This window comes from Pongo abelii, chromosome 1 (assembly GCF_028885655.2).
Source record: "Pongo abelii isolate AG06213 chromosome 1, NHGRI_mPonAbe1-v2.0_pri, whole genome shotgun sequence".
Classification (NCBI taxonomy): Eukaryota; Metazoa; Chordata; class Mammalia; order Primates; family Hominidae; genus Pongo; species Pongo abelii.
This window is the reverse complement of record NC_071985.2, coordinates 200,805,758-200,827,943: the sequence shown is the minus strand read 5'-3', so window position 1 is coordinate 200,827,943 and position 22,186 is coordinate 200,805,758. Positions and strand designations below refer to the sequence as shown.

General features: G+C 54.0%; 1 protein-coding gene across 2 annotated transcripts in view; it reads left to right on the top strand.

The window, feature by feature from the left end:
• Positions 1-363: 363 nt before the first annotated feature.
• NHSL3 (NHS like 3) overlaps positions 364-22,186 on the top strand; it is a 33,979-nt gene continuing 12,156 nt past the window's right edge. The window contains exon 1 of one of the 2 annotated variants that reach the window (XM_003775747.5): positions 364-723. In XM_003775747.5, coding sequence (XP_003775795.3) covers positions 489-723 — 235 coding nt within the window. In that variant the 5' untranslated portion in view covers positions 364-488. Of the gene's footprint in view, positions 724-12,540; positions 12,736-22,186 lie in introns of those variants that run through there. The other variant, XM_054538264.2, reaches the window with a different exon arrangement.

Sequence of the window (22,186 nt, the reverse complement as noted above, 5' to 3'; positions counted from 1 at the left end):
CAGCCTCTCGCTCCCCATTTCCTGCGCCCTTCCCCTTTCCGTCCCCACCCCATACCACCCTCTTCCGAACAGACCTCCCGCGGTGCCCCCTGCGGGACCGAATCTCAGTGCCGCCCCCTCCCGGGCGGCCCCACGACCCCTCCCTCTCGGGCCCCAGCGTGGGGCACGACCCTGGGCTCCCGGGGACCCCCTCCTCTCGGGACTGGACCTCGCCCTCCGCCCGGCCCGGGGGAGGCGGGGAGGGGCGGCAGGCAGCGCCGCTCCCGCCCCGCGGCCACTCCCGCCCCGCTCCTTCCCACCCCGCCGGCCTGCGCCCCGCCCGCCGCCCGGCCAGCCCCTCCCGCGCCGCTCCCGCCGCCCGCTCTCCGCGCCCGCTCGGCCTCCGCCGCCCAAACTTTTCTCCGGGCGCGCGTCCCCGGCGGCCGCCCCTGGCATGGGCGCCGCGCTGCAGGGGGCCTGACCCACCGCCCGCTCCGCCCCCGCCTGCTATGGCGGCCCGCGCGCCCCCCGCCGCACCTGCGGCCGAGGAGCCGGGGAACCCGGGCGGCCCCCCGCGCAGGAAGAAGTCCCGCTCCGGCGCGTCCGGCCTCCGCCGCGCCTTCAGCTGGCTGCGGGGCAAGCGGCGCAAGAAGAAGGCGGCGGGGGCCGAGGGCGCCGAACCGGCCGCCCCCCGGGCCAAGAAGGCGGAGGACAAGACCAAGAGGGCCAAGGGCAAAGGCCGAGGTAAGGCGGTCGGCACCTGGGCTGAGCGCGAGGGGGCGTCGAGGGTGCGGCCGCGGGGGCTCTGCCTGGAGTCCGCGCGCGGCGTGTTGGAGGGGGGTGACCCCCAGGAGCTGGTGTTGGAAGGCGAAGAGGCCAGGGCTGAGTCCGAACACCTCCACCCTGCGCTGCCTTCCGCGCTTTCCAGACCCAGTCCTGCCCCTCTGTGAGGGGAGGGGACCCCTGGCTGGGGCAGGGATCCCCTGGCAGAGCAGGAAGTGCTGGTAGCCCGACTCCAGGGCGGTGAGGCGATTCCCCCTCCCCCAGGCTCACCCAGGTTCTGCCCTCTGCTGAGTCAGGGGGTCAGAGACTTAACGCTGGCCTGTGGCCAATGGGAGAGACAAGGTGGCCTTGGGTCTCTGGTGGGGATCCTCTGGGTCTGGAAGGTCAACCGCACTCACAGAGACTTTCAGCTCCAGCTGGATCTGGATTTCCAGCCCCGCAAAGGACCTCGCATGGAGCACAGTGTGCCTTGCCTTAACAGTGCTGGCTTTTCCCACCAGGCCTCCCTGACGCTCACCTGGGCCAGGCCACAAACATCACCTCCTGGGGTAGTGAGCTCACCAGGGTGAACCAACCCGCCCCTCCCTATCACTCCTTCTTCCAGCCCTGGAGAAACATGCCAGTGTCGGAAGTATGCTTACAGATGGGGGAAACTGAGGCCCAAGCTCAATGGAGAGGCTGCACCTGGGCTGGGGTGGGTACTTAAAATTCAACAGCTAATTCTCAGTCTTTCTGAATTTGAGCCCCTGGGCTCCTCCTCTGGCCTGGATGGGCAGCCTGAAAGGCGGAGAAGCCGACCTGGCCTATCCCTGCTGGGGTCATTTTCAGTTCCTTTCTTGGGCCTTCCTTCATTTTCCAGTTTCTGTCTTCCTTTTGGTGGGGAGGGCTTGAGTCTTTGCAAGAGGATGGAGCTCCCTTGGGGCTTGCAGTCCTGGGAAGTCCACCTTTCCTAGACTGCTGCTGCAGTGCTGGAGGTGAGGAAATGGCCGGGTGTGCGGGCCCATCCCATTCTGCCTGTGTTTACCCTCCCAGTGTCCTTTAACCACCTCTTCTGGGAGAGTTAGAAGGAACAGTTTAGGGGTCAGGAAGAGGGTGGAAAGCCTCTTGTGTGATTGTATCCGGCTTGATCTTCCTTTTGGATAAGGGCCCTGCTTCCCTGCGGCACAGCCACAAATAGAAGTGAGGGTGCTGGGGCTGGGGTGACTGGGCCAAACCCTGAGGGAGGATTGGATTTGGGTGAGGGGTGTTTCCAAAGGCTCTGCAGTCCTAACAGGACATGGAGTCTGTCCCAGGGCTGCCCCACTGGGATTCAGTCGGAAGTCATCCCCATCTCATTCAAGAGGGCATTGCAGCAGGATGTATTGTGGTCAGACTGTCAGGATTGGCAGGCAGAAGGTTAGTGGACTAGCAGTGTATACTCCAGGGCAGTGGACCTTTTTCCTCTGGGAGACCAGCCTGGGAGGCAGGAGGCTGGAAAAGCTGAGCCTGTAGGTCACTGCTCCAACAGCCTGGGTTTGGGGTCATTGGGTCAGTGGCCAGGCCTCCCTCTTGCCTTGTGTTTGGTATCAGGTGGCTCTGGGCTTTCTGGGCAGCATGTCAGCCTGATTTGAGCCCACGTGCATGGGTAACACCTCCTTGCCCCTGGCTGTTGTTTCCCCAGGTCTGGAGGTGGCCCTGGGTATGACTGGAGAAGTCCTGTTCCCTTTTACTCCAGCCTCCTATTATTGCAACTGTTTCCTTGTCACCTGCCTGGCCTAACTTCTTTTCTGTTTATTAAGATAAATAAATCTGATCCCACTAATCTCCACTGGCAACGCTGGCCAGGAACGGGAAGCCTGCAGAAGGCTTAACTCTTTCAGGGAGAATGTTCAGAATGGAGATTGGGAGAGGTGGGGAGGAGGGATACACAGGAGATTCCTGGGAGGTCAGGGATCTTTGCTGGGGAAGTCATTATCTCCTCCATTCCAATCTCTGGCTCAAAGACCTACGAGAGGCAGGTCTTGATTCCTCTAATCTGACTCTCCTACTATAAGATGGAAAAACTGAGCTTGTCATGGAGTTTTGAGCACCAGTCTTCCACGATTCCCTTGCTGACCTCACTACCCTGCACAGACTTAGAAGAAGAGAGGAAGTCTGACATTTATTGATTAGTCTGAATATGTCAGGATCTCACTTGCAGATGAAAAAATTGAGGCTCAGGGACAGTGAGTGACTGATTTGACCAAACTGGGATTCAAACTCAAATCCCCTGCCTCAAAAATCGGGACTGTTTTCATGACTCTCCCAAGGACATAGAGCAGCAGGTAAGGCTTGAAGATCTTCTTGTTCAACTCACTTTACAGATGGGAAATGGCCCAGAGAGAGAAGTAAGGGAATTTGATAGAGTGGGGAGAGTATCAGAATCAGGCCAATGAGAGTTTAAATCCTGGCCCAGCTACTAGCAAGCCCCATGATGTAGGATGAGCAACTTCTCTGTGGGCTCCCTGATTCCACCACTGTCTTGTGGGGAAGAAAGGGGGAATCCTCTGGCTGGACATTGCCTTGATGGGGCTGTGACTTTTCTGTCTCACCAAGATTCTCACAAGAGAGCATATGAAAATTATATTAAAGGCTGGGCGTGGTGGCTCACGCCTGTAATCCTAGTATTTTGGGAGGCCGAGGCGGGCAGATTGCCTGAGCTCAGGAGTTCGAGACCAGCCTGGGCAACACGGTGAAACCCCGTCTCTACTAAAATACAAAAAATTAAGCAGACAAGGTGGCGTGCACCTGTAGTCCCAGCTACCCAGAAGGCTGAAGCAGGAGAATTGCTTGAACTTGGGAGGCAGAGGTTGCAGTGAGCCAAGATTGCACCAGTGCACTCCAGCCTGGGCAACAGAGCGAGACTCAAAAAAAAAAAAAAAAAAAAGAAAGAAAATTACATTAAAGAGAAGTCACCGTAGAAATGCAAGGGGTTGCTATGACTGTGTTTATAAGTTTAGTCACCTGAGCTCTAAGGATCCAGTCTGGAAGGAATGGGCTCTGGGCCTAAGAACAACTTTGCTTGGCTGGGCGTGGTGGCTCACACCTGTAATCCCAGCACTTTGGGAGTTCGAGGTGGGTGGATCACAAGGTCGGGAGCTCAAGACCAGCCTGACCAACATGGTGAAACCCTGTCTCTACTAAAAATACAAAAATTAGCCGGGCGTGGTGGCGCGTGCCTGTAATCCCAGCTACTCAGGAGGCTGAGGCAGGAGAATCGCTTGAACCCAGGAGGTGGAGGTTGCAGTGAGGTGAGATTGCACCACTGCACTCCAGCCTGGGCGACAGAGCGAGACTAGGTCTCAAAAAAAAAAGAAAAAAAGGACAACTCTGCTGCCCTGGTCTGCCCTCTCAAGCTACAAGATGCTGGCAGGTTATTCGCCCCTCCAAGCCTCAGTTTCCTTATCTGTAAAATAGGGATAATAAATCCTAGCTTTATAGGGGCCTTTCCAGGATCAAATGAGCTAAAAGACATGCAAGCGCGTTGTGAACTGTGGACCATGGTGCAGCTGGCAGCAGGTTTCTGCTGTTGTTATGCTGCTGAGGACTTGAGCATTAGTTAAGTTCACCCTGATCCATGTTTGGAAAACAGCCCGTGGTGATGATGATTATTGAGGGGGATTCACAGAGGGTAGAGTCTCACCTTTGTCCCACAGGAGGACTCAGACATAAGAAAAACTTAAAAAAACAGGCCAGGCACGGTGGCTCATGCCTGTAATCCCGGCACTTTGGGAGGCCCAGGCGGGTGGATCACAAGGTCAGGAGATCGAGACCATCCTGGCTAACATGGTTGAAACCCTGTCTCTACTAAAAAATACAAAAAATTAGCCGGGTGTGGTGGTGGGCGCCTGTAGTCCCAGCTACTCGGGAGGCTAAGGCAGGAGAATGGCGTGAACCCAGGAGGTGGAGCTTGCAATGAGCCGAGACAATGAGCCGCTTGCACTCTAGCCTGGGCGACAGAGGGAGACTCCATCTCAAAAAAAAAAAAAAAAAAAAAAAAACGAAAAAGTTAAAAAAACAAAAACAAACAGGAATCCATATCTTCCAGAAATATCACCTGGACTCTAGACAAGTGTGTGGGTAGGAAGTGTTTCTGGGACAGATGCCAGGATTGGAGCCCAGCAGATAATCAGGGGAGGCTTTCTGGAGGAGGCGAGCAGCCTGTGGAAGGAGGGCAGGGTCCTGGCTAATCTGAATGGGAAGAGATGTAATAGGAAGGCTGCTATGTGCTGTATATACCCTGGCCAGGCATTTTCATCAAAGTCTTCCCATGTCCTTACAGCAACCTGGGAGGTGGACAGTTATCACCATTTGTAGGTGAGAAAAAAGGGGTGAGAGTAAGTAGCCCAAGGTCACTCAGCTTCATTTATTTGAAGAAGACATATTCTTTACTCTGTAGTGTCAGGCACTGTTCAAGGTGATGCAAATGCCAGAGGACCAGACAGGCAAGGTCCTCCTCTATGTGGAAGTGAGGTTCACAGCATCACAATGACGGAGCCACTCAGTCTGCCTCCAGAGGCCACACTCTACAAAGAAAAGTATATGATGATGGCTGTGTTTCTGACTCTCGAGGGGGGTAACCTCTCTAGAGTCTTAGACAAAACCAGTTTTGGGGAAAGGGGTATGTAGTCCTCCTGAGGGTTTCTCTTGTGCAGTGGGCAGCGGCTGAGGGGTGGGAGTGGGCATGGCTCTGATACTGAGAATTTGAGAGCCACCCTGCCAGGCCTAGCTGATTTAGCCCCATGTTAACGCCAGCCAGTTCACTGTGGCCTCTCCAAGTTCCCTCTAGCCACTCAGGGAGGACTGTCCTTTCATGGTGTGGAGTTGTGGAGAGAACCCTGAGTTTGAGTTCTGCTCTGTTGTATGACCTTGGGTAAGTCCTGCCCCTCTTTGGACCAGACATGCCCTGTCTTGACAAAGATGGTTTTTTGTTTTTTGTTTTTTTTTTTTTTTGAGACAGAGTCTCACTCTGTCGCTCAGGCTGGCGTGCAGTGGCGAGATCTCAGCTCACTGCAACCTCTGCCTCCCAGGTTCAAGCGATTCTTCTGCTTCAGCCTGAGACTACAGGTACGTGCCACTATGCCTGGCTAATTTTTGTATTTTTAGTAGAGACGAGGTTTCACCATATTGGCCAGGCTGGTCTCAAACTCCTGACCTCGTGATCCGCCCGCCTTGGCCTCCCAAAGTGCTGGGATTACAGGCGTGAGCTACCGCGCCTGGCCGACAAAGATGGGGTTTAATGGCCTCTGAGACTCTTGCTAGTTCTAGGATTCTGTGGGTTTGAGAATGGGCTGAGGGAGCAAGCCTGTAGGGGCTGGGGGCTAGGCATGGGGATGGGAGCTGTGTCCAGGAAAGGAGAGCTGACCTCCAGCCAGCCAGATAAGACACTGAGACCCAGTGGCCTGGATGTCATAGGAAGGTGAGTAAGGTGGCTGGGCGTGGTGGCTCACACCTGTAATCCCAGCACTTTGGGAGGCTGAGGCGGGTGGATCACTTGAGGTCAGGAGTTCGAAACCAGCCTGGCCAACATGGTGAAACCCTGTTTCTACTAAAAATACAAAAATTATGGCCGGGCACAGTGGCTCACGCCTGTAATCCCAGTGCTTTGGGGGGCCAAGGCGGGAGGGGATCACCTGAGGTCAGGTGTTCGAGACTAGCCTGGCCAACATGGCAAAACCCCATCTCTACTAAAAATGCAAAAATTAGCTGGGCATGGTGGCATGCACCTGTAATCCCAGGCTACTTGGGAGGCCGAGGCAGGAGAATAGCTTGAACCCAGGAGGCAGAGGTTGCAGTGAGCTGTGATCGTGCCATTGCACTTCAGCCTGGGCGACAAGAACAAAAAGCTCCGTCTCAAAACAAAAAACAAAAAACAAAAATTAGCCAGGTGTAGTGGCAGGCGCCTGTAGTCCCAGGTACTTGGGAGGCTGAGGCAGGAGAATCACTTGAAGCCAGGAGGCAGAGGCTGCAGTGAGCTGAGATCACGCCACTGTACTCCAGCCTGGGCGACGGGAGTTCAACTGGGCGACAGTTTCATTCAAAACTCAAAAAAAGAGGAAGGTGGGTAAGGAGAGTCCATTATGAACAATGTCATTTCTCTCTGCTGAGGAAGGGGCCTAGATAGTTCCAAAGCAAAGTGAGAGTCAAGTCTCTGGGGTCGTGGGTACCTTGCCCTTCTGAGGTCAGGATGGTGTCTGTTTGCCTGTCAGTCAACACTCCATGTGTTTTTCCCTTCTGTGTCAGTTCCTGTGCTGCTTCTCCTGTGTGGGGTGTGCTCCCCTTCACTTTGCTATCCAGTGAACTATTCAGCCCTCAGGGCCTGGTGTCAGTGTCATCTCTGTGATACTCCCAGGGGAAATTATTGTCCCCAGACCCTAGAGCAAGGTGCTTAAGAGAGTTGGGGTTGGGCAGTATATGCTTTTCCAGCCACTTTCTTCTTGGGTAAAGGGCACCTCAGTGTCCTTACCTGGGGCCTGGACCAATGTAATAGGGGCTGAGTTCCCTCTGCTATGGGATACCTCCAATAGGGGAGTGGTTTCCCCAGAGGAGTTTGGGGTTTCTCAATAAGAATGTGACATTTTGGCTTCCCAGAAATGTAAAAAATAAAGAGTGTGACAGGGTGGCTGCTCTGTCTCCCCCAGACCCCTGTGAAAGGATGACATTGTTTTCCTAGGGTCCAGACGGGAGAGGGAGCCTCACTCACTTATTTCACAGATATTTCCTAAGTGTTATACACCAGGCACTGTCCTAGGGATGAATAAGAGAGACAAAGTCCTGGGCCTCATGAACCTCACAATGAGTGTGTGTATAGGGGGGAAAATACGCTGAACAAGTAACTAAGGGTTAAAAAGTGTGACAAGGGGAAGCACAGCAATCTGAGGGAGGTCAGGGACGGCTTCCCCAGGGAGGTGGCGCTTGAGCTGAAATGGAAGGATGAAAGGAAGCTGGGATTGAAGGGTTTGTGGCACTGGCATCAGGCAAAGCACGTGCTGGGGACTTGGGACCAGCTGGCTATCTGGGGTTCTGTGGGATCCAGGGATTGCTGTACCTCACTATTTTGAATACCCGAAGGGCAGAGACTGGGTTGACAGACTCTTCCCTCTGCCCTGGCCAGCACAAGGCCTGGCTAAGTGGCCTTGGATGATAGGTAATGCTCCAGTATGGGCCTCCAGAGATGGGCATCTCTGGATCCTAGACTCTCAGAGCTCATGGCCTGAGATGTCATAGGGAGCCCTCATGGTACATACAGACGGGGCAGCTGAGGCCCAGAGGGGGAAGTGACTTGCTCAAGTTCACATGGCCATCTAGTGTCAGAGGCAGAAGAAAAGCCCACAACTGCCAGGCCTTCAGCTTCTTCACTCCTTTGTTCAGACTTCAAATGGAAAATCCCATCCCAGAGAGGTGCCTCTGCTAGGGGTGTAAAGAGCTGAGAAGGAAGCAAGGCCAAGGGAGTCTTCCCTGTCCTCCCCTCAACACCTTCAGGGGCTCCTTCCAGCTCTCTCTCCCTCACCCTTCTCTTGGAAATTCCCCTTGGGCCTGAAAGGGGCTCTCAATCAGTGTGCTTTCCCCACGCTATACCCTCCCTGCAGTCCCTGAAGCAGGGCTCCTAGCAAGGGTTGAACTGTGGTGGCCAAGCCCTGTGACCCCAAAAATCTGCATTCTCTTGTCAGCAGAGGGCAGAGTGAGAGCCTCCCCTCAGCACCTGCTCCTTGGAAATCCCTCTCTCTCCAGACCCTCAAAGCTGTCTCAGCTGCTCATCGCCTGTCACATGCTAAAGAAAACGAATAAGAGGAAGCATTGTATGTTATTTGGGCCACAGTGAACATGGCGGGGTTGGAGGAGCAGGGACACACACCTTCCTTGTGCAGACCCCAAGGCCACCTCCAGCCCGTTGGCAGACTTGGGGAAGTCAGCCAAGTTCCTGCAGCTTCCTCGGGTAGGAGGAGTGAAATCTCTGTCCGCCTCCCCCATCGTTAGTTATACCCCACTGTACTCTATGCCCTTATACTCCACTGTCCTGAGGGGCTGATTCATTAAAGGACTGTCAGCCCACTCACAGGGTGCCCAGCTTTGTGCTTGGCATGGAAGGGGCGATAGAGACAGTTCAGCCCACAGAGGATTTAAACCCTGAATCTTGTAGCAAAGTGCGATTCCCAGGAGGCTCCTGGTAGGGAGATTACTAAGCGAGGCCTCCTATCTGCTTAGGACACCCCCTCCTCCAAGTCTGGTCAAGTGGGGTCTTCCCCACCATTTTCATTTTTATTTTTGGAGACAGAGTTTCGCTCTTGTTTCCCAGGCTGGAGTGCAGTGGTGTGATCTCTGCTCACTGCAACCTCCACCTCCTGGGTTCAAGTGATTCTCCTGCCTCAGCCTCCTGAGTAGCTGGGATTATAGGTGCCTGCCACCATGCCCAGCAAATTTTTGTATTTTTAGTAGAGACGGGGTTTCACCATGTTGGCCAGGCTGGTCTTAAACTGCTGACCTTGTGATCCGCCGGCCTCAGCCTTCCAAAGTGCTGGGATTACAGGCATGAGCCACAGCGCCCGGCCCCTTTTATTTATTTATTTTTTTGAGACAGTCTCGCTGTGTCGCCCAGGCTGGAGTGCAGTGGTGTGATCTCAGCTCACTGCAACCTCTGACTCCCAGGTTCAAACGATTCTCCTGCCTCAGCCTCCCAAGTAGCCGGGACTACAGGCGCCCGCCACCATGCCTGGCTAATTTTGTATTTTTAGTAGAGACGGGGTTTCACCATGTTGGTCAGGCTGGTCTCGAACTCCTGACCTCAGGTGATCTGCCCACCTCTGCCTCCGAAAGTGCTGGGATTACAGGCATGAGCCACCGCGCCCGGCCTTCCCCACCATTTTCTAAGAGGGTCATGAGGCATTCCAGCTCATTCTTGTGGTTCCTGGAATTCTGGTCCATATGCCTTCCATACCACCTACTTCTTCCCACCAGTCCTAGCCTAGCCTGTCCTGTGTTCTTGGCAGTGGGCAGTACTCCTCCCACAGGATCCTGGAGCAAGCACTGCCTTTGCAGTGAAAGTATTTATGCGCTATCATCACTACCTCCGTCAGTATGCAAGCGTCACCGTTGCTACTACAGCTAATCTACAAGCCCCACCATCTCCACCTCCACCAGTTTCTATTAAACACATAAGTGCACCTACTATGTGCTGAGCCTGGGGTTACTAAAAGGAGTCAGACAATCACTGCTCTTCAGGAAACTGTTCTGGTTGGAAAGGCAGACACTAAAACTATTGTCTGAAGGCAAGTTCTGGGATGGTGAACACGGGGTGCAGGGGAGCCCTGGGGTGTGATCAGTACTATATCAGAAGGCAGCACTAATGTCTGTGGGGCCTTCATTAAGGAAGCACTGAGCTGGGGGAAGAGGGGGTGCAAGGAAGACTTCATGGAGGAGCAGCATGTAGAGCAGGGCATTGAGAATGAAAAGGCACCTTTCAGGCCAAGGTGGAAGAGGGGATGGCAGGTGTGAATGCCTGGAGTTGTGTGCTGGAGGGTGGCAAGCAGTTTTGTGTGGTTGTAGCTCTGAGAAGGAGAAGATTCTCATCTCAGAGATGAGGTCGGAGATGAGGCTGAACTGGTGGGCAGGGGCAGCTCCTCCAACGCTTCTTGTGAAGGCCAGGGAACCTGCCACACTTCAGACATCCTTTGAGCCTCTTCACATACCTGTCCTCACTTAATTCATGCCAAGAAATTTAGACTTTATCCTTGGGTATTCCCTCTACTCCACCATACTAACTGTCCTTTTTATGGGCCCCAGTTTCCCTATCTATATAGATTCAGGGAATTGGCTAGCTGATCTCTGAGGTCTTTTTCAGCTTTGACACTAGGACCATTTTCTCTGTGCAAAGTGTACACGCAGCTTGGTACACATTGTATGCTCAGTGAATATTTTCTATGGGTGAATAACTTGCCAGCCTTTCAAGGACTGCACTGTTGTCAACCTGAGACTCTAGCAAGAGAAGGGCCTCAGGGAGAGTTGGGTTTAGCTTTGACTCTCACATTTTGCAGGGAGGGAAGAGGGTTTGCTGGAGCCATCAGGCATAAGAGGCAGCACGGTATAGTGGAGGGGCTTGTTCTGGTGGCAGGAAGGATAAGCCATGTGGGGCCTAGAACTGAGGGCTCTAGACTTCCAGCCCAGTGCTCTCTCTGCTCTACCATGTTGCCTCTAGTTGGAGAGACAGGGCAGAAGTGATGGTAAAGAAGAGTCATTGCCCAGGCAGTGGGGCCCTGGGCAGGTCCCTCAGCACAAGGACACCTGTGATGAGGAGACAGAGGTGGGAGCCCCAGGCAGCCTAGAAGGCTTTTCATCTCTCTGTTTTTAATTTTTCACTCTGTCACCCAGGCTGGAGTGCAGTAGCGTGATCTTGGCTCACTGCAACTTCTGCCTCCCAGGTTCAAGCGATCCTCCCACCTCAGCCTCCCAAGTAGCTGGGATTACAAGCATGAGCCACCACGCCTGGCTAATGTTTTGTGTTTTTAGCAGAGATGAGGTTTTACCATGTTGGCCAGGCTAGTCTCGAACTCCTGACCTGAAGTGATCTGCCCGCCTTGGCCTCCCAAAGTGCTGGGATTACAGGTGTGAGCCACAACGCCTGGCGTTTTTAAAGAAACACACACACACACACACACACATATATTTTTGAGACGGACGTTCACACACACACACACACACACACACACACACACACACACATATTTTTGAGACGGACTTTCACACACACACACACACACACACACACATATATTTTTGAGACGGACTTTCTTTGTCGCCCGGGCTGGAGTGCAGTGGTGTGATCTTGGCTCACTACAACCTCCACCTCCTGGGTTCAAGCGATTCTCCTGCCTCAGCCTTCTGAGTAGGTGGGATTACAGGCATGTGCCACCAAGCCTGGCTAATTTTTGTATTTTTAGTAGAGACAGGGTTTCACCATGTTGGCCAGGCTGGTTAAAAAAATATTTAACAGGCCAGGTGGTGTGGCTCACGCCTGTAATCTCAGCACTTTGGGAGGCCGAAGCAGGCATATCACCTGAGGTCAGGAGTTTGAGACCAGCCAGAACAACATGGTGAAACCCCGTCTCTACTAAAATTACAAAAATTAGCCGGCCGTAGTGGTGCGCACCTGTAGTCCCAGCTACTCGGGAGGCTGAGGCAGGAGAATCGTTTGAACCCGGCAGGCGGAGGTTGCAGTGAGCCGAGAGCGTGCCCCTGCCCTCCAGCCTGGGTGACAGCGAGACTTGGTCTCAAAAAAAAAAAAAGGACCTACCTTACACAATTGTCTTGTGGATAAAATGAAGTAATGCATGAAAGCGGTTAGCACAGAGCCTGGCACATAGTAAACACTAAGTAAAAGGGTGCTACTATTTTGAACACTATAACTACAGAAATACAGTCAGTTCGATACATTTGTACACACAGGCACGTGACACTCATGGGGAGGTGGCTGGTGGGCTCTAGCGGCAGCAGGGCTCCGGATCCGCGTTCTCCCAGCTCCATTGCACTCCTCAGAGCGGTAGCCTCTGGGCTGAGAGAGCGGGCAACCCGCCTGCCCCACCTGGACTGGACAGGCCTTCCCCTGTGCGCCCTTGGCTGGGCGGCTCAGCAGGTCTCCCAGGTCCCGGGAGGGCGGAGCCGACGGGGGTGCGCGCCAGGCCCCGCCCCTCCTCCGGCCCCGCCCCCGGCCTGGCCATTGGCCGCAGAGCTCGGGGGCGTGGTCGAGCTGGGGCTGGGGGCGCCCGCGGTGCCCGACCGCGAGTCTCGCTGCCTCCCTCCCGGGGCTGCGGGCCCGGCGGCCGGGCTGGCTGGGCCGCGTTTGGGTTCCCGCGCCGGCTCCCGCACCCGCAATGGGGAACTCACACCACAAGAGGAAGGCCCCCAGCGGTCCCCGGGTCCGCAGCTTCTGGCGGTTCGGGCGGTCGGCGAAGCGGCCGGCAGGTAGGGGCCGGGGTGGGGGCGGGGCAGGCAGGGAGGAGGGTCCCTACTGCGGCCGTCGCCACCGCTGCTGCCCCCTCCCGGGGCCTGGAGGGCGTGAGTGTGGGGGGGGTCGGGAATCCCCGCGCAGACCCCACCCCTCACAGGCACACGGAGACACACGTACACGGTAATACCTACGGGCGGGCACACGTACATGTTCGCAGTTTACACAGTCACACGCACAACGCCCACTCAGATGTACGGACACGCAGACACAGGATCACATACACCATCACACCCACACTCTCGTACCATCGCAGTAGGACGCACAGAGCCTGAGACACAGATACATGTATACCTATGCATGCGGTTTACACAGCCACACGGATTACACCCACGCGCAGATCCAGACACACAGGCACACAGTCATTCACACACATCGGTCATGTGGGTACAGTTGCCCAGCGTCTTAGGCACACAGATGTACACACAGGTTCATAACTGCACAACCAACCGGACTCGCATTCAGGCTCACAGCAGACCCTAAGGCACTCGGACACACACGCTTATTCCCCAGATCTTAGTCCCCAACAGGCTGAAGGCTGAAAGTTTGTAGGAGGGAGGGGAGACAAAGGTGGAAGGGAGAAGCTGGAAACCCAGGGCTGGAGTCTGGGGACCGCCTCCATCTGGCGCGATCGGGAGTCGGACTGGTTTTCTTGGCTCCCTCCCTACCCCCACCCGCGCCACCGCGACTTCTCCCCGCCTCCCCCGCTCCCCCGTCCCCGCGGTCCCCGAGGTCGCCGCCGCATCTCCCCCTTTCAATGCAGCCACCGAGCTGGAACGCAGCCCTTGCCGGCTGCTGCGGGATCCCTCCGCGGGTCACATTCCAGGCTCCAATGGGGAGGGGAGGGAAAGGGGAAGGCCTCCAACCCCAGGAGATGGGATTCCTGTTTCCCCCAACAAGTGCGGCAGTTCAGGGTATCCCCGAGGGGTGCTGAAGGAGGGGCTATCGAGAGTGCCTAGTTACTGGTGAATCCAGAGATGGGGGAAGGGCAGGGTGATGGTTCCATTCCCTCCTCCCCAAGATAGAGGGTCTTCAACATAGGCAGGCACCTTAGCGATACCTGTTGGTCTGGGGGAGTGAGGAAATCCCAGAGGAGGTGGAGTGAAGGGGGCCCTGCTGTGGTGGGAGAATCTACGGGTGTATTCCCAGGATGGCCCACATTCCTAGAGATTCCGAACCAGAGCTTGATGATCTCATCGCTCCATGGAGGGGGTGGTGGAAAGAGCCTGGGCTGGGAAGTGGGGGACCTCTTCTCTCAATGAGGCTGTGGAATAGGCCCTGGTGACCTTGAGCAGATTCCTTTCACTTGTCTGGACCACCCTGGCTCCTACAGTGGTTCTGTCTGTGAAATCAGGGGCCCTAGGTGACTTCTTGGGACCCTTACCGTTTTGGCTAGCCGTTTCATGGATGAAGAGACTGAGGTCCAGGAAAGAGGGACTTGTCCAAGGTCATTTGCCTATGGTGGTTTGAGGTAGTAATATAATCAAAATGACAATAAGAAAAGGGTAGGCCGGGCGCGGTGGCTCACGCCTGTAATCCCAGCACTTTGGGAGGCCGAGCCAGGTGGATCACGAGGTCAGGAGATTGAGACCATCCTGGCTGACACGGTGAAACCTCGTCTCTACTAAAAATACAAAAAATTAGCCGGGCGCGGTGGCAGGTGCCTGTAGTCCCAGCTACTCCGGAGGCTGAGGCGGGACAATAGCTTGAACCCGGGAGGCGGAGTTTGCAGTGAGCCGAGATCGTGCCACTGCACTCCAGACTGGGCGACAGAGCGAGACTCCGTCTCAATAAAAAAAAAAAAAAAAAAAAGAAAAAAAAAAAGAAAAGGGTTAACTAAGTTCAGTTAGGCTCTTTGAGGATTTCTCAGAAGGTAGGTGTTGATGAGAATCTCCAGGACCTTCCAGCACTCTCCCTGCCCCAGCAGTTCTGAAAGCCCTGTCTGTGCCTACCTGTCTCTCCTAGAATCTGCACTGAGGGGGCAGGGCTGGGGCTCTTCATCTGTCATCTGATGGTCACTCGGATCTGATGGTTTCCTAGGAACTAACTGTGGGCCCAGACTTGTGACCATTTGTGATGGAGGAGAGAGAAGATAAGAAGGCTGTGTTTATAGTCTCTTGCCTACTGGCCCTTGAGGAAGTGGCCTGGGGCTTCCAGCAACACTTGTGAGCTTCCAGCTCCTGCTGCAACTCATGGGTCAACTCAGGCTTTAAGGCGTTCTGAAAAAAAATTAGAAAGCAATGTCAAGACAACACAGAAATTAAGTGTGAGGGGCTAGGAAATATTCTAGGCAATATATCAAAAGCCTTCTGGGTTGGGGTCAGCTTTAGAAAACTGAAGAGATGGTCCTAATTGGTCTTTGAAGTAATCACAGGATTGAAATTAGTCCTAAATTGTTGGTTAAATGAGAGAACCAGGGATTTGTTTCAGCTGTGGGGTATGGTCGTGAGCAAAGGCATGGAGTTGAAGTCAGGCGAGGTGGCTCATGCCTGTAATCCCAGCATTTTGGGAGGCGGAGTTGGGAGGATAACTTGAGCCCAGGAGTTCGAGAGTAGCTTGGGGCAACATGACGAGACCTCCCCCCCATTTCTACAAGAAATAAAACAGTATCTGGGCGTGGTGGCACATGTGCCTTTGGTCCCAGTAGCTTGAGAGGCTGAGGTGAGGGGATTACGTGAGCCTGGGAGGTCAAGGCTGCAGTAAGCCGATCGTGCCACTGCACTCCAGTCTGGGTGACAGAGTGAGACCCTGTCTCAAAAAAAAAAAAAAAAAAAAAAAAAAAGAATGGGCTGGATGCAGTAGCTCACACCTGTAATCCCAGCACTTTAGGAGGTTGAGGTGGGTGGATCACCTGAGGTCAGGAGTTCAAGACCAGCCCAGCCAACATGGTGAAACCCTGTCTCTACTAAAAATACAAAAACTAGCCAGGCGTGGTGGCGGGCATCTGTAATCCCAGCTACTTGGGAGGCTGAGGCAGGAGAATCGCTTGAACCCAGGAGGTGGAGGTTACAGCGAGCCAAGATTGCGCCACTGCACTCCAGCCTGGGTGACAAGAACTCGACTCCATTTCAAAAACAAACAAAAAACAAATGGAGTTGAGACTGAGCATGGAGGTGGGAGGGAAAAGTAGCTGAGGGTCCTTTTGAGGTTCCATTATGAATGTAAACCTTGGTACCTTTGGTTTTACTTGTGCTGAGGATCCTAAGTCATCCTCAGCCTCAGCCTCTGCTGTGACAGGGCCAGGTGGGGACTGGAGCTTGAGTATAAGTACTCAAGCGCCAGTATAAGTACTCATTTCATTAGTCTGTGAGAGGAGGAGGGAGAGAGTACAAGGCAGGGAGAGAGGTCTGGAGTCTGCAGGCCATAGGGAGCCAGTGAAGGTGTTTGAGCAAGGGAGGAGTCTACAAAAGTGGGGTGTTAGGAAGATGGCTCTAGGGTGGGGGCAGGTGCAGGCAGGACAGGTTGAGGGGTGGGGTGGTGAGAGTGGAGGCTCAGAGACTGTTGCAGTAATCCAGGGGAGAGGTGATGAGGTGAGGGCTGGGGACAGGGTGGGGGCTGTGGGAGTGGAGAGGAGTGGCAGCTGCAGAGACACTTCGGAGGAAGTGGCTGAATTGATAAGACCTGAGATTAACCAGATGTTGAGAGTAAGGGCCAGAGGGAGCTGTGTGGGCTTCTGTGCTTGAGGCTGCTTGGCTGGGAGATGGTAGCAGAGATAAAAATAAGGCCCTATGCTGTCGCTTTACATCATTTGTCCTTTGTCCTCCAACAGTCCTCCATTTAATTCATTTGTCCTTTGTCCTCCAACAGTCCCACAAGCCACAGGCTATTCTCCCATTTTAGAGATGAGGAAGCTGGAGTTCAGAGAAGTGAAGTCACTTTCTCAAGGCCACACAGCAAGGAGGTGGCTGAATCTGGATTCAAACTCAAGCCTGTTACAAAGCCTGTGCCCCTAATCAGTTTAGGAATAGAAGGGTGTCATCTTATGATGGAGGTGCCTGCACGTCCTCTGGGCAGAGAAAGCCTGTGGCCCCGGGGGATTTGGACTATGTAAAGAGGACTAGTGGAGGAAGCACTGTGGGGAGGGTTAGGGGTTGAGGACTAAGCATTAAAGCCTCCAAGCGCTTAGAGAGGGAGCAAGTGGGAAGGGGAAATCAAGACTCAAGGAAGGGTTGATCCCTCGGATCAAATGCCCTTGGAAGGTAGAGAAGGGTGAAGGTGTATGAGATGAGGCCTCCTGACTGCTGGAAAGATACTGTAACCTGCCGGGATTGTTTGGTTTTGGCACTCAGGGATCCACCCAACTCTCCCCTTCCCAGGCTAGCTGGGCACTCGGTCCTCGGCAGGTTGGGGAATGGTGGTGGATCTGAATTGGTAGCCCAGGAAGACCCGCCCTCTTCCTTTTCCCATGCATTGCACTGTCAAGCTCACACACATGGCCCTCCTGGTTGGATTTATTGTTCCCATCGTGCACATGGGGAGACTGAGGGAAGGGACTGCTGGAGTCAGACCATCTGGAGTTCTTTTCATCCTTCCCCCTGCCTGTAGACCTGGAGGTTTAACTTCTTGGAGTCTGGGGTCTTTGGTAGGTTCCACAGCTGGAGAAGGCTCCCTCCTCCATTCCCCCCATGTCTCGTCCCTGTTCTTGTGGGGAGACTTGTGACCAACTGCTTGGGTGACTTGCTTGTGGGAGCCCTGGGCTTCCAGATAAGAGGCTGGTCCAGCTCTCTCTGATCCCAGGGATCTGAGATAAGTGGAATCTCTTTACTGCCCCAGGCCCCGACTCAAAGAAGGGAACTACTGACCCCCCTTCCTTCTAGGGGCAAAATCATCCATGTTGAGGGCTCTTTGGAGATCATCTCTCCAACCCCCCCACATCTCAGGTGAAGAAACTGAGGCCCAGAAAAGCACGATACTTGGCTCAGGATCATGTTGCAATTAAGGGGAAATGAAAGCTCCAACCTTAGGACTCCTCACTCCAGGGCAGTGAGATCTGGTCTGGGCCTGGAATTCCCTTCCCTCCCAAACTGAGGGGTTCGGGCTGCCACATGGAGGGGTATCACTAAGGAGAGATAGGGAGCTGATGTCAAGTGTTCCTTATCAGACCTTATCTTAATGGTCCTTAACCTTATTTGAGATTTGAAGAGAGCTGGAGTGGTGGGGAGAGGAGGCTGCTGGTGGCATGGGAAGAACATGATTTTGCAGCCAGAGTTGGGCTCACATCCTGCCTCTGCCATTTCTAGCAGTGTGACCTTGGGCAAGTCTCTGACCCTTGGGGTCAGGGTTTACACTTAGATTGTGTGGCTTTCTTTAAGGTTCCCAGGCACTCTGTGATGTGGGTATTAGTCCCACCTTACAGATGAGGGGACTGAGGCCCAGAGAGGCCCATTGATTCACCCAAGGCCTGGAATCCAGACCTGCTGATTCCAGCTCTTTCTTCTCCCTACTCTGTGGTGTCTGCCTCTGGCATCCATAAGATGGGGATAATCATGCCTTGAAGGAACTAAGCAAAGGGCTGTGGAAAGTTAGAATTGTGCCTTGGCTGAAAGGGATTATTATGTCATTGCTGGGAGCAAATACTGGCCCAGAAACTCATTAGGACATTTATTAATATTATTGTAGCTAATTCCTCCGTGCACTACTGCCTGTTCCCCCAGGGCACCCCGTGGGATTGGCTCCTCCCCTCCCTGCTCTGGGCACTCCCTGACCCCCATTATTTACCTTAGAACCGGCCTGTCAGCTCAGTCCCTGCTGGGGTGGGGCTGGACACCAAGGGAAGGAAGGAGGGGGATTCCGGCACAGGTGGGGTGCAGAGCCCCTACTTTCTTTGGGCAGAGATTGAGGTCGTGCCCCTCCCCCAACTGCCCTTACCCATTAACTTTCTCAGACTTAGGATCACTAAGGTTGTTGGAGTGAGACCCAGGTTCAACCACTCCCTGGTTGGGTGACCTTGAGCAAGTTAGTCACTTTCCCTTGAGCCTCCTGGTGCTCATTTGTAAAAAGGAACCACTCCTGCCTTTTAACTTTCTTGTTAGGTGTTCTGCGAGACAGTAGAAGAGAAAGTGTTTTGAGAACCGTAAAGCGCCTCCACCTGAAAGTTTGTTATGCTCATTTTCCTTTGTCTTGCCTCTTTGGGAATAAAATCTACATTCTGGTTTCTGCTTCTGCTTCTAGAATGTGTAATGGCGGGGGAGGGGGGCGGGGGCCTTCGTTTGTCCACCTGTACAGTGAGGGGTTGAGGCTAAGGGCCTCTGAACACCCAGGATTCTGGCTCATGGGCTGGCCAGGGACAGTTTGGAGAGGAGTAGGGAGTTGGGGGCTGGGTTGGCTTCAGAGGGTTCGGCCTCCTGAGCAAGGCCACCTGGACAGCTGTGCCCTCCCCCCTCATTCCTCTCCCCTGAGTCAGGCCTGCCTGGCTGTGGGCGTGCCACCACCCCCGCCCCTTGCTCTGGAATGGGGCAGGTTGAGGCCTCACCCCATGGAGGATGTTGCCAAGACAGTGCGTGCGCATGCGCGTGGCCTTGAGCTGCAGGGGCTCCCTCCCCGATTCTTCCCTTTCCCCAGGCTTAGGAAAGCCTCTGAGTAGGGGCTACACACACCTGTTTTTCTGTACACACGCCCCTTGGCAGGCCCTGTGTGGGTCTGTGTGGTCGCTCATGGGTGAGGAAGGCAGGGACTAGGGTGGCTTAGGTGTGCTTTAGGGGTGTGTGTGTTTTTTTTTTGTTTTGTTTGAGACGGAGTCTCTGTCACCCAGGCTGGAGTGCAATGGCGTGGTCTCGGCTCACTGCAACCTTCGCCTCCCGGGTTCAAGTGATTCTCCCGCCTCAGCCTCCTGAGTAGCCGGGATTACAGGAGCTCGACACCACGCCCGGCTAATTTTTGTATTTTTGGTAGAGATGGGGTTTCACTGTGTTGGCCAGGCTGGTCTTGAACTCCTGACCTCACGATCCGCCTGCCTTGGCCTCCCAAAGTACTGGGATTACAGGCGTGAGCCACTGCACCGGGCCATGTGGGTGTGGTTTTGAGAGTGCCCACCTGTGGAGGTGGCCCCAGTGGGACGCTGCCTGCTGCCTGAGTCTCTGCCCTGGTAAACTGTCTCTGAGTTGAGGAGCCCGCAAGTGTGCTTCCCGGTGTGCCCTGCGTGCTGGGGGCGTGGCCACCAGGAGCAAGGTGTCTTCTCAGATCCAGGAAGCCTCCTCCCCCAGGCATGTTGGGGATGGGGGTGCGGTATGGGATGCTTCCCTCATGGCTTCAGCCCTAGGCTGCACCTCTGGACTGCCAGGGCAGAAAGCCCTGGAACAAGGACTCTTAAGTGTGGCTGTGGGCAAGGTCTTTCCACTCTCTGGACCTCAGTTTCTTTCTGAAGTACCCCTCCCAGTCACCTGAGACTCAGGTTGCTGAGCCCCTCCCCAAGCGAGCCACAGGTGTATAGCTCTGGGGTGACTCGGAGAGGCTGCGGGCTCTGACTTGGGTGGGGAGGGGCAGGGGTGTTGCTGGGGCAACCAGATGTTATCAAGTGTAAGCCCTTGGATCTCTGGGAATTTGCAGCTGTGGCCCTGACTGCCAGCTGTGGGCCTGGGACCTTGATGAGCTGATGTTCCTCCACCCCCATCTTGGCAGGAGCTCAGCCCTTAGTTTCCCTGGTTAGAGGGTAGCTGAAGATGACTGTCCTGTGTGGTGAAAGGCTCCAGTTTTAGAGCCAGCCAGAGTTCGGGAGGTCACTTAGCTCTCTGAGCCTCACAGGCCCATGATCAATTACTAGGAAAGTACCTTCCAGTACCTGCCTCGAAGAACTTTTGTAAGATCCATGAGGACAGAGACTACGTTTTGCCTTTCACCACGACCTGGCATGGTGCCTGGCATGAATTAATCACCCTGCAAATGTCGGTCTACTGGTCTTTTCTGTTTGTGTGAGACTGATAAGAAGGGTGGGTGGGTGGATCTGGCCTAAGAGGGGAAGAGTGGGGACAGTAGGTGGTCGAGAAATCTCCAATTTGTAGGGATGATGGGGTCCCATGACCCTTTTTCAGAGGGGAGATCAGGTCTGTAGCTGGCACAGTGCACAGAACATGGCTTTTGGATTCAAGTTGTTCTGAGTGAGAATACTGCTTTGCCATTTGTACCATGGAGGCCAGAGAGGGCAGCTTTATAATGCTTGCTCCCTCTGGTTTCCATTTCCTCATCCATAAAATGGGAATAAAAGTGTCTACTTCTTAGGATTGTTGTTTAGATCTCATTGATTTGTTGATGTGACTATTCAGCTCCACAGATGTTTGTTCTCTGGAGAGCAAGACCTCAGCTTGTACTTGAGTAGTCTCCAAGAGGCCAGTGCTAGGGTGGCAGCAACTGGGGAGGGAACTGCAGGGGGGTCGTGTTGCTTGGGAGCCTCTGTGAATTTTTAGTTCCCTAGGGACTCAGAGAGAAAAATGCTATGACAGAGGGGTGTCCTTAGGCACGGCTGGTGGGATACTGCACAGATACATATATATATAGTTCACAGACTCTCTTTCATAGTCTCTGCTATGTTTTTTAGAGTTATCAGGGGAATCTTTTTTTTTTTAGCTTTATTTTTATATATTTACTTTTTTTTTTTTAGAGACAGGGACTTACTGTGTTGCCCAGGCTGTAGTGCAGTGGTACAATTATAGCTCACTGTAACCTCGAACTCCTGGGCTCAAGCCCAGCCTCCCAGGAAATCTTTTATTTTATTTTTTTTGAGACGGAATTTTTTTGCTCTCTTGCCCAGGCTGGAATGCAATGGCTGCGATCTTGGCTCACAGCAATCTCTGCCTCCTGGATTCAAGCGATTCTCTTGCCTCAGCCTCCCGAGTAGCTGGGATTACAGGCACCTGCTACCACACCCGGCTAATTTTTTTTTTCCCCCAGATGGGAGTCTTGCTCTGTCACCCAGGTTGAGTGCAGTGGCATGATCTCAGCTTACTGCAACCTCTGCCTCCTGGGTTCAAGCAATTCTCCTGCCTCAGCCTCCCAAGTAGCTGGGATTACAGGCGCCTGCCACCGCACCTTGCTAATTTTTGTATTTTTAGTAGAGACGGGCTTTCACCATATTGACCAGGCTGGTCTCAAACTCCTGACCTTGTGATCCACCCACCTTGGCCTCCCAAAGTGCTGGGATTACAGGTGTGAGCCACCACGCCCGGCCTTTGTGTATTTTTTTTTAGTAGAGACGAGGTTTCACCATGTTGGCCAGGCTAGTCTCGAACTCGAACTCTTTTTTTTTTTTGAGACGGAGTTTCACTCTTCTTGCCCAGGCTGGAGTGCAATGGCGCGGTCTTGGCTCACCGCAACCTCCACCTCCTGGGTTCAAGTGATTCTCCTGCCTCAGCCTCCCCAGTAGCTGGGATTCGCCCGGCTAATTTTGTATTTTTAGTAGAGAGGGGGTTTCTCCAT